The 12,712-nt window shown below is 34.5% G+C and overlaps 1 protein-coding gene across 4 annotated transcripts in view; it reads right to left on the minus strand.

Moving 5' to 3' along the window:
* The window catches only part of DGKB (diacylglycerol kinase beta), a gene marked incomplete at both ends in the record, with an annotated part of 333,552 nt that overhangs the window by 267,890 nt on the left and 52,950 nt on the right, over positions 1-12,712 (minus strand). For all 4 annotated transcript variants that reach the window (XM_082479865.1, XM_082479864.1, XM_082479867.1 and 1 more), the window contains 2 exons: positions 3,538-3,678; positions 7,889-8,042. In XM_082479865.1, the coding sequence (XP_082335991.1) occupies positions 3,538-3,678; positions 7,889-8,042 (295 nt within the window). The remainder of the gene's footprint in view (positions 1-3,537; positions 3,679-7,888; positions 8,043-12,712) is intronic.

Raw genomic sequence — 12,712 nt, forward strand, 5'->3', positions numbered from 1 at the left:
TCTCCTTGATCTTTACCCACTCCAGAGGAGTAATGGTTACAAGTTGTTTTTCCTTTAGCATGAATCAGTAGTTCTAATCAGTCATTTAAAAAACAGACATTAGCATAATTATAACTGTTTCACCTTTGTAGCAAACAAAGTTTCTCCAATTACATATGTATTGGTTAGTGAAAAGGCTTAATCTGTGCTCTTGGCTAGACTCTGAAAAACTATGTTACTGGTGTGGCATGCAATCTCTTTTCTATTCATATCCTGCTAAATATTCATGTTCTTGCTGATTTACGTCCTCTAGGAGAAAAAAAAAAAAAAAACAAAACCACAATAAAATTAAAAAAAAAAAAAACAAAAACGAACAAAAGTTGTGACGCAGACTACAGAGCCCAAGTCAATCTTTTGTATTTCTTTTCCCACCCTCTTACCTGATAGCACTGACTGGCCACTAAATTTCTATTACTAGAATGCATACCTTTTGTAAACAATTAAAAATGTATTAAAATGAATTAACAAGAAGAGATCAGTTGCTGCACTGCTATACTTTCACCTGCAGCCTCTGGACTTCTAATCTTGCCTATGACAAAAGGTGGAATCCCAGAAATTCCAAAAGTTCAAAATTATGTCCTTTTGAGAAGAAACTGGGGAATTCATTCTCAGAAATACATGCACAAAGAAGAGCTAAATGAACTTTCTATTTTCACCACTGCATGCACTGTGAAAACTGTAAGGTTTGTCACACTCCACAGAAGCCTGAGTGTCCAAGAACTGCATAGCATCACAAAACGACAGACTATAACTAATCATATTACTGCAAAAATACAAAAGAACAGTGTGGCATTCTTGAAGCTTCTGTTGGCATGGAAAGAACAGAAACAGAATAACCTGGAGATAAGATCCTGATAAGATAAACTGGCCAAAAAAAAAACCCTACAACTCTTAATTCTTCAAGCTTCTGTTCATAATAGTGGAGAGAAGTTTGAGTACTGGTAAGTATCTTATGTTCATAAAGCTATGGTACCTGTGGAGGTCATATACTTCCTCCACACCATTTGTCTGATGCCCTTCATACCGCCTCCTGTCATTTCTATGAACAGTTTCATAAGAGATACATGTCTGGTGTCCATGGTTATACTGATAAAAAACACATACAAATTGAGGACCAGGTTGTGCTGATAAAGCCTCATGTGAATGCGAGCTAATAATTTTTGCTGTTGGGGTCATTAAAGGAAGAAAAGTTGAGCTACAAAACACCACTGTTCAATTCTTAGGAAGCACCCTGCATACTTACCAGGGTCTTTCTTACACATTCAAGAATCATAGTGTGGGCACCAGCAAGCAAAGCTTGGCACATGTGAAAACAATATGGAGAGCTGAACAGGGTTTCTATGGATCAAGTCTACAGGTTGAGCCACAGAGCATGAAGGTACTTAATATAGATGCTCCTTGAACTATTTGCAATATGACCTTAAAAAAAGAACTTAAATTCTTCCAATGTATCTCTGCTAGGAAAGTTTGGGATATTCTTTATATTCAGGCCACATATAGTTTACGACTAATAGATATGCTGAGCATGTCAAACAGGTAAAGATCTCAGTGCTTAAGACCTCTAGAAATCCTCTGTTAATAGGTTAGAGAATCCATTCACCTGCTGGAATATTTGTAAATCTATGAAAATCCGTAGATCATACAGATCCAAAATCTAAACACTATTTTGTCTTTGTGTATTTCATCTTAAAAAAAATCTCCAGCTTTTATCACATTTTATTTGAAAGCACTGCTTCCATGTTCTGCTTGTCATGAATCAAGTTTCCAAACATAGCTATGATTCAGAGTCTTTCCATTTCTTGTCAACAGAAAAAAAAAAAAAATCATGATTTGAGATTAGTATTAATATTAATGTTGGCAACTCTGAAATAAGCTATCCTTTCTTTTTTCACTCTGCTGCTACTAATTTATAATTTACCTTACAGCCACAGGACATACTGCTATAAAATTATTTCAGACAAAGGGTTAAATTATACCATTAATTTCTAAGGACAATTCAACTAAAATCAACAGGGAATTCTGCACACAAATTTTGACACAAAAAAGCGACAATATGTGGTATATTTCAGCTCTGTATGACAAAGTAGAAAATAAAACTATGTAATAACCGTGTCCTTAATTATATGTAGTAAATGCAAATTATCTTGAATATATGAAACACGTAGGTACCACACATTTATCAGATCAGGCTCTCTCACTCCTAAATCATATAGATCATAGTCTTTTGCCTGTGCAGTTCCTGTTGCAGGAAGTTCAAGGAACGTCCCCTACACTACAACAATCATCTGTTCTTCTGGCTTTCCCGCTTTTCATTGCACCAATTCCTGACACCAGGGCAGGCAACTGATCTCCATTGCATGCTATGGTTTGTGCATAGAGGTCTTCACAGCTCTGATAAGCCTCGAATAACTTGTTGCCATGAAACAGTTATTATATTGTAAATTGAATTCAAATCTAGGATCTTAGTTTTCCCATGCTGTGTTCTGAATGCACATTCATGCATACATCCTCATATTCTAGTCATATGATACCAAACTGGTATTACCAAATATGGGGACAGCTCCTTATAATCTTTGCTGAGGCAAAAGTATTGGTGACCTTACAGTGCAAAGTTGTCCTTGTAAGCTAACTACGGGTAATGAAACATCAAGATACTTCAACAACAGGCAGTCATGTAACCTTGTAATGAATTTCTCATTCTGGCTGAAGCAGGCTACTGTTTGCATTTCCTCTTGTATTATTTCCTTCCCATACAGTATTACAGCCTTGATCCCACAGTTCTTTTATAGACAGCTATGTATATCAAAGTATATTCGGTCTCAGTAAGGACTATATGATTGGATGGACTGTTTATCTATCTTGAAAACTGGCTTCTACAACTCCATAATAGGGAAACACACGTTTTCCTTTTTTTCCTCTGATTCGCAGATCAAACTCTCAGTTATTTTTTGAACAGGCAGAGGTGTCAGGCTTTAATGAACCAGGCCCCTAATTAAAAAAAAACAAGTAATTTCTAGATGCCAGTGTCAAACACTCGTTGCCAACAGTGGTGCAGAGTTGGATCATTCTTGGCTTTTCTGTATTCACTAGTATTATACAGCCCATGGCCTATATTAACAACTATTCTTTGTTTGAATGAGCTTGTTTTCTACAGGTTATTCACCACTTCTATAACTCTCTAAGCATCTTCTGTATATTTCATTTGTTTTTCTCATATCTGATACTTATCAAGAGATGACATTATAGAAAGGATCATTTTAAATTGAAGACTGTATGATCCTTATTCCTTATCTTAGCATGTGTTAGAATTTAGTTAAAATCTCATCAAATTAATATTATAAGCAAGAATAAAAGATCATTTCTGCAATAATGGTCACCTAGAAACATATTTTTATAATGCAGCTACTAATAACTGAGTCTTAAACTCAGAAAATTTAGAATCAGAATTTTTGATGACTTATTGAAATAAATATATAAAATTAACTTAAAAGAACATACATTCTAGCTTGTCTTCAGGTCTTCCTCTTTCTAGCAGTGACAAATAGCAAACGATATCCTTCAGCTGTATCATGTCTGGTAAATGTAAGTTGGCAGGAGTAGGAGGTCGGGATGTAGAGGTGCCTTTGTTAAGTCTCAGACCTGGAAATAACACACAGCCTTTGTTACTCTTCACATATGATATAAGCAGAAAATGTGAACATAACCCTTGCATACCTGCATCTTCGTTTTATGTGAATCTTAGATGACTTCTTAATTTAAATAGAAATGTGAAGTTTTAAACAATTCATGTTCATAGTTTATCCAGCAAACACAGAATTAAATTATTAGTGAGGTTTTAAAATATCATACAGGAAAAGCAAACTATTGCAACAAAAAAATCAACTATGGGAATGACATAACCTTTTTCTCTGTTGTCAGAGCAACACATATTTAAAACATGGAAGCCTCAGCCACAAAATACTATGGAAATAAATATATAATTTAAATAATAGTCATAATAATTACTCAGACATTGTGATCAAGTGCAATTCCAGTGTACCACTTGGAATACACATTTCAGCATTGCCAAACTTTTTGTTTCAAGAGAACATAATTATGATCAGTCCTGATGCTACTACTGGAATCTGAAGGACCAATAAATAAAGGAAAAAAAAGGGCAAGGATAGGAAAACACACAGAAAGCAGTAATAATGCTTTCTTTAGAAGTATGTTACATTTCTCACTGACTTTAGTCATGTTAAAGATGAAACTTTAGAAAGGGATTTACTGTTCTTAAATATTTTCTATAACTAATTCAGAATAGATTTGTCATTGCACACATAACCTGCATACATAATTTCTCTCATCCACTTGTCTTGGACAAGTTAATTTCTGTCGCAAATGGAAACAGAATTCTAGTGGTTATTTCCCCCCCCTATTTTTTATCTTGAAAAACTTCATTACAATCTGAAGACATTTTCAAAGGTCTACTGAGGTAAACACATTAAAAAAAATAACTTCAGTAAATAAGAGCAAATTTGCATGCAGAAAATATATCTTGGAATCAGGTTCATGTTCATGGTTTCAGACAGATAATAAACATTGAAAGCAAATATTTAAATGAATAAGAAGATTTAATAGGGTAACGTTCTACTAAATGAGCTTGCGTGTCAGTTAAGTGTCCTTAAAATTAAGACATTATAAAATATGAATCAATTAAGATGCTAGCTTTAATCACACAATTTATACAAATAGTTCACATTCCAGTTTTACGTGAATCTTATGCACAGAATAAAAAGTGTTATAAAGCTTGGAATAACTCATCTCAAAAATGTATAGCCCTGAAATCCAAATGGAAAGGAATACAAATTTTAAGGTATCTTTTAGCTTATCATTAGTTGCAAGGTACACATTAAAAGTGTTACTTCTTAATCAGAGGTTTAAGAGGGGTGGTGACTTACAGATGACTTACAGTGCTGCTGCTTACCTGGCATCTGTTTCCATCTCTCTTCAGACACCTTAACTGAAAATACAATTTATAATCAGACATGAGCGGACAAAGAGACACTAAGTAAAAAATGGACATGTGCTAGAGAGATTTATGAACCCTGCTACTTTCCTTGTGATCTTCTCTAGGTCTCATGTACCTTTCCACTTTCCAGAAGAATGTCAAATGTTTCTGACAAATTTATTTCCCAGTATGGTCAGGTTTTTTTCATGATTAGTAACATTTAAAAATTACTAGATATAGCCTAAAACAAAGGTTTCTGTAATTTTCATTTGCACATCAAAATGTCCCAATGCATACTTTTTTCCTTTAAATGCTACAAATTATAAAGATGTAACATCTAGTTTAAATGTCATGCAACTGAATTACAATATGAACAGTATATTTTCAAGCACAAATAACTTTTGCATGAGGTGAACTGAATTACCTCTCTAAACATGCTTTGGATATAGCAATTTATCAAACAGCCCTTCTGGTACTACACTAAATACATACGGAAGACTACTAATCTGTTCTCATATTACATTATTTCTAAAGCCTAAAGAAAAAGATGAAAATTAACTAAAAGCTGGGAAAAGTGAGTGAAAAAGAAAAGACTTTTAGGAGGTAGCATTAAAGTAAGAAACAGCATACAGTTTAAACAACAATGATAACAATAACAACTATAATAATGATTTTTTTTTTACCACAACTGAGAATAAAATCTATCATAATAAGAATAAAAGCTATCAGAGAGAATTATAGCGAAAGTGAAGAAAGTACGGCCTATACCGAGCAGAATTTAGATGTAAATCTGGCAATGACTTAAAAACAGCTTTATCATTTCTACATACGAAGTGTCAAAACCATAGAAATATAACACCAGAACGATAAAAGACGATTATTAAATAGTAGTACCCAGACAACATATGTAAAAGCACAGCATAATAAATAAGTATGCATTACTAAATGGCAGCTGCTATTGGAGTTAGGCAAAAAGTCTTAAGTGTAAAAGTTTACAAATTTTGGTGGCTGGTACAGTGCATGTTTATTGCTGATGCTACTCATTGATGAGAACAATGAAAACTTCAACGAAAAATTAAAAGTAACAAAAGCAGAAATGAAAGTGTGCTACTGAGACTTTATAGGCAACAGAATCTATATTCATAGTTGAAAAAAATGCAATGCTGAATATTTATGACATCCAAAATACACCCTGCAGCTTACAATAAAGAATACACTTAGACAAGTCCATAGAGATTCTGTTGCAAACAATATTTAAGGGCAAGGGACTGAATGTCAAAATGACTTGCCCAAACCCATGAGAAAGTCATCAGAGCTGTAATTAGCAACAGAATATTTTGAACAATCCACATAACTGATTACACTGTAGTCTAATAAGCCTACTGCTCTGCACATGGAACGAGTCTTGACAACTGACAAAAAAAGCCCAAGAAGTTGGAAATGTACTGTCTACGCAGCAGGTATTTGTGGAAGGAGATGTGTCCGTGGCTGTTCTGATTAGAAAGGATAAAAAAAGTTACCTGAAGAATTCAATTCAAATGAAAAAAAAATAATTTCTATGAAGACTCATACACTCAATGTGGTAAGCAAGCTTTGCTAGCAGAAAATTTACTTTTCGGCTAAGTCTATTTACAGTTAATGACCATTGTATATACACATTATACTATAATTGACAACAATAATGTAATATTTTTGTTTGTTGGTTGGTTTTTGCCAGGAAATATAAAGCTAAAAAGTGGAAATAACAGGTACTGTAGGCTTAAATAAAGAAAACTAACTGGAACTCATCTATTTAACATAGCTGAGAACAGCATGCACTAAAAAGAAAAAACAGGTCAGACTCAACGGGTGATAGCCTACAATTAGTATTGTACACTGAGGCATTTATGGAAATCTAATGCTTGGTATCTGCAAGAAAAGCCAACGTTTCAGCTAGTAGCACTTGTACCAAATTCACAACTTCTGGATGAGTTGCAATATGAAGACCCCTAATCTTCATACAAAGAATTTGAGTGATTAAGTACCCATCAAACTATTTGGTAACTTGCTCTAAGCACTTGATTATCCCACCTGTTCAAAATAGGCAATTTATTTCATCAAATTAGTCTAGCTTCTGCTTTTAGCTACTGGATTTTGATAGAGTTCCCAAATTGTTAAAGTGCTAAACCAAGTATTTCAAGTTAGGAAGGTAACCTTAAATTTCTTCTGCAAATTTTCTTTAAAAGTTTTATAAAATTTTGTAAGCTGACAGTTTTTAACACTATTTTGCATGGAAGTATTTTAACATGTTAAGTCCTCTGAATTCAAAATCATTTTAATAAAAATGTTCAGTTTAGCGTGAATATTTCAAACTGCATTAAAGAACATCCTTGCATTTGGAAAAGAAATACTGCTAACACAGGACATTTAAAATATTAGTAGCTGATAAGTATGTAGGATTACTAATAGTAGTGTCACACCTAGACAATTAAGAGAAGCAGAGGTAACTGGGCACAGAAACCGTAGAGCACCAGCAGGAGCCTCCTGCATGAAGCTCTGAAGGTTTTTAAGTGTTTATACAGTAGAGTAGGCAGCAAGATCGTGTAACCATAGCAATCTGATTAGCATTAACATGACAAAGACTGTCCACTTGGTGTCTCAGCTGCATCATTATTGTGAATTAAAAAGACGAAACCATTTAGTTTCCATTTCTTTTCAGTGTTCATTGTTCATGAATGAATGAGTTTCTCCAATTTCACAAATATCAGAACAAAAAAAGAAATCCATATAGTTTAGAATTCCATATATTTATAGCTCTTAGAAGTAAAATAGCAGGGAGAAGGAATCTTCAGCTGTTATATTAGTGATTTTATTACTTACCTCCAGAAAGGTGCTGGGGTTTGTTTTTTATTAACGGGCTGCAGTGAGAGATTTTGTTGCTAAATGATGTAAAAAGATGCTCAACAAAATCATCTGGTAATTCTGCCTCCAGAAAAGTCTTCATGAACAGCTTGAACCCCTCTAAATCAATTGTCTAGAGTGAAAAAAAAAAAAAAAAAAAAGAAAAAGAGAAAGAGAAACAAAGTATTTTGAATTGTTCATTTTGCAAAATCTTGCATACTAGTCCATCAAATAATATGCTGTTAACAAAAACTTTGGGCTGTCTTTGAAAATATTGATATCTGAAGATACAGCCTGGCATACCCATTCTTGAAAGTGACTGATTATTGAATTCAGTATTACTTTGAAAACTCACAGTATTGCTACAACAGCCCAGAGACAATTCAGATCACTTGTATCAGGATCCTGAAACTTAGTTCCATGCTCTCTAGTTTCTTGATTAGAATACGGCTAAACAGCACATACAAAAAGTGCAATCAAAGGCACCTACAGAGCTCACAGGGATGGACCTAGTGAGTCTTAGCTTTTTCGACAATTTGGCAGACAACGAGCAGGGGAGTTTTGGATGCATAATTCACGGAATTGAAGGCCTCCTGTCTTTTCCTAGGAGGCAACACGTTTTGTTGTTATTTGTCAAAGAGAAACTAATCACCCAGTCTTAAATAGGTTCTAACAGTCAAATAAGAGAACTGAGACACGCAACAGTACTTACAGGGAAAAAAAAGCTGTTGATTTGAAACATTTGCCATTTAGTTTAATTTGGGTTTGCTTTTGCAAGAAAGGTAAGAGCTGAATAATTAAACTTCATTGATGATTTTTCCTGGTAAGACAGCATTGTCTGTTTTAAGCAATAAAATGAATCATAGAATATCTAAAGTTGGACAGGAACCATAAGGATTGAGTCCAACTCCCTGCTCCTCACAGGACTAGGTAAAACTAAAACATACAACTAAGAGCATCATCCAGATACTCCTTGAACTCTGACAGGCTTGGTGCCATGACCACATCCCTGGGGAGCCTGTTCCAGTGACCGGCCACCCTCTCAGTGAAGAAACTTTTCCTAATGTCCAATCTGAACTTCCCTGATGCAGCTTCATTCCATTTCCTCATACCCTGTCACTGGTCACCAGAGAGAGGAGATCAGCACCTCCTCCTCTGCTGCCTCCCTTGTGGAAGGTGTAGACTGCAATGAGGTCACAGCAATGTAAAGCATTACGATCCCATTTTATCCTGCTAAAATAGAACTATTAATGGTAAAGGTGTCCTGAAACATATCAAGAGAGCTTAAGATGATTTCAGTTTTATCTCAGAAATAACTATGACACAACTGCATACTTATCAATTACGTTACTCTGTTATGTATTGTGATTTGAAAAGAGTTTATCAATCATTAATCTGAAAAACATAGGGTTACCGTCTTTGTTTCTAGATCAAACAGGACAGCAACTTTTCACCATTAAACAATTAAGGGATAAAGCCTCATTATATCACAAAAGTGAATTGAAGATATTTCCCCACACCTCAGGAAGACTCGATTTCTCCATAGAAAATTCTAACGCAACTCCTTTAGTTCAGCACAGTGAATGCAGCATTAGGAGGGAAAAGACTAGAAAGAAATCAGCTTGAAACCATGCCAGAAAGAGAAAATTGAAGCTAAATTTTCAAAGGGCCTCAGTGACTTTGGAATCTGAGTCACAGTATAAATAATTTTTACAATGACTTTAATATCATTTCAACACTTCAGAGCTGGGATTTCTCTCCCTCTGGCTTTTTTTTTTTTTTTAAAATATTTAGGAGATGTAGAAATTTTATGTCCACATGAAATAAGGTGTTTCCCATTAAGGTCAAGACTCAACTGCCTCAGGATAATGTTTTAAATGTGTATCACTGTCTTCACAAGGGACCAAAACCAGATTGCAAAATTTGACTGATCTTGTGCAAGTCGTTATTATTAGGAATGCAAACTTGGCAAGAGGGTATCTATGATGAGCTTCTAATCCAGAACGTCTCATTTGAGAAAGAAGTTCAGTGCAACCAATAAAACACTTACCTATTGAACACCAAAATAGCAGAGACTGAAAAAAAATTGCCTCCACAAGGCTCAAGCTGGGCATAAAATGGAAATAATCAATTTGGACATGGACTCACTATCTTTGTCTCATCATAGGGTTTCAGCCACTCAGCTTTGGCAAATCATACAGTTTCACTCATGCTATATCTGTTACGTTTTTCCTCACTATTTAAGTCACTGATATCTAATTCACTGCTTATAAACCATGAAACCACAATGGCAAAAGCATTAGTATCAGCATCCAAGTAAATTGGTCATTAGTTTACACTATACAAATGTATGTTTTATCTGCAAGAATAACAAATGCATTAATCACTAAATCAACTGTCTTTAACAATCTGAAATTGCTTTGTTAGATTGTTCATTAATGAAACATGTCTTAGCTATGTCACTGAACTACATACAAGAGGAATAACCAAGTGAAAAAGGAAAACAGAAAAACAAGTTATAATCCCATTTAAGGTAAGGTTTATGGACAAATATGTAAAATATCTCTGTATTACATAAAGCTTTGTTTTATTTACCTTGTCTGTGGATTTTATGTATATACTGCTAAAAATATTCCCAGAGTTTAGAGCTTAGATTTTTAAACTGCTGCCTAAGAGACATTGGTCCACCAAGCTACCAGCAATAACGAAATCCCTAATGCTACATTGTTCCCATTTATGGGCTCACATTTATGTCTGGGTAAAAATTTGGATTAATAAATAAGGTTAAAATTATGTCTGTCCTTCTTCCTGAAGACTCTCTTTCTCAAAGATGTTCAAACTTTTAAATATTTTCTAAAGATGGTCAGATTATCATTTATCACAGTGTCCTCCAAAGCAAGTGTTCCAAACTGCCCTATATTTTCCGGCCAGGAAAGACAACAGATATCTAAATAACACATGAATTGGCTGCCGTGTCCATTTATTACATTTGACACCCTGACTGCCATTGATTAGGGTGCTCAGCAAAGGAAAAAAGAAAGTGGGTGGTTGTTCTATACGGTTGTTCTACAGTCAGATTTCTTCAGCTGGAAGTGCTTTATCTTCTGCTCTAACATGCTCTGTGAGCTCTATTCCCCAAGGGAAGAAGCAACATTCATATAACCCGAGTTCAGATGTTGCACATCCAAAATCTTTTAAACGATGCTGAAAGTTAGTTAGGAGCTGGTAAATGACTTGAATACGGATCGGAAATGTTTATAATAGCCCAAAATGCAGATGCAAAACCACATGCTGTATCCAAAGAATGTGCAACAACAGTCCTGCCTCTAAAGGAGATCCATGAATAGAGCCTTGTGATTAGGTTCTTACTTATATGAAAAAAAAAAAAAAAACCACAAAATACGTGATTCTAATAATCCCACAGCTGAAAAACATTTTCTAGAGGACCTAACATACTTGGTGTAGCTTACCCTATTAGAACTGAGCTCTGAAGTAATGCAGTCATTTCTGGAAATTTGTTTTTGTAAACATATATACAGTAAATAACAGAACTGAGCTAGACTACAGCCTATCTAGGAGTAGTTTAGATTATCCATCTAGCTTTCCAATGAAAAAGGGGTGAGCTTTCAAAAAAAGACTCACTTCAAATTACTTTCCGTGCTTTCTCTATCATCTCTCTCTCATTGTAATATACATAAGCCATTAAATAACTGCAGAAAAATGGAATAATTTCTTAAAAGAAATACTGTGAGGACCACTATAAAAGACTTATGAGTATTATCACCGAGTAGACGTTTTAGTATTGAGTATGGTTCATTTAGAACAGAACACTTAAAGATGCAAAACATTTGCTCAGCCTAATTTAAAATAACTTTCACAGAAGAGAGAACAACACGCACTATTATGAGCATTTCTCTATTTTGCAATTATACAGTATTTTCTTTTTTCCTCATGGAACTATACCCTTCTAAAATACAAAAATGCTTCAGTAAGTAACTAACCTTTCTCTAATTACTAGCATTTCCCCCTAACCCCAGCTACTTTTCAAGGGAAACACACAACATTTTGGTAACCAAAAAGACAAAAACAAAAAAAAAAAAAAAGGAAAGCAGAGGACATTAATCTTCCACATTAACATGGATCATGCTCAGTCTGCTATGTAAACTAAAATATCTTCCTTTTAAATCTCACTGTCATATCAGCTTTTCTCAGATAAAAAGTTCAATAAATTTTGGTATGGTTTGAAAATAATTTATTTCTGTTAATGAATTCACAAGCATTAATTAAACAGTTCAGATCAATAATATCAGAATAATATATAAGCCATAATGGTAGATGTTGTTTTCTTAAGCATGCAGGCTAATTGCTTAATTTTCAACAGTTGCTTGGCTTTCAGAGGCTCCCCTTGAATTCAAATGAAGCTGAGAAAGAAGGATTTAGCATTTCAGAAGGCATTTTCCATGACGTTTCCCAAGTGAGGGGATGAGAGTGTGAGATGATGTATCAGACTGACTACAATTAACCTGGCATATGAATTAATTTATTCCATTTCACAAGATATTATGAAGTCATAGGGAGATTATGATCACAAGTTTAGGGATCTCAGGAAAATTTTCAACATAGTGGAAGCAGCCAGTAGTGATTCAGAGGAACATGAAAGAACTTTCAAATCATTTGGCCTAAATCTTCTGAGGAGGGGCAGTGGGAAGGAATAAAAATCTGTGCTGTTTTAGCTTTGATTCATATAAAAAAGGTACCAAAAGCCTTGCCTGTAGGTCGCAGAAAGGTAGGTGTTCTTATATT

The sequence above is a fragment of the Vanellus vanellus genome (genome assembly GCF_965231255.1).
Source record: "Vanellus vanellus genome assembly, chromosome: 2".
In the NCBI taxonomy this organism is placed as follows: domain Eukaryota; kingdom Metazoa; phylum Chordata; class Aves; order Charadriiformes; family Charadriidae; genus Vanellus; species Vanellus vanellus.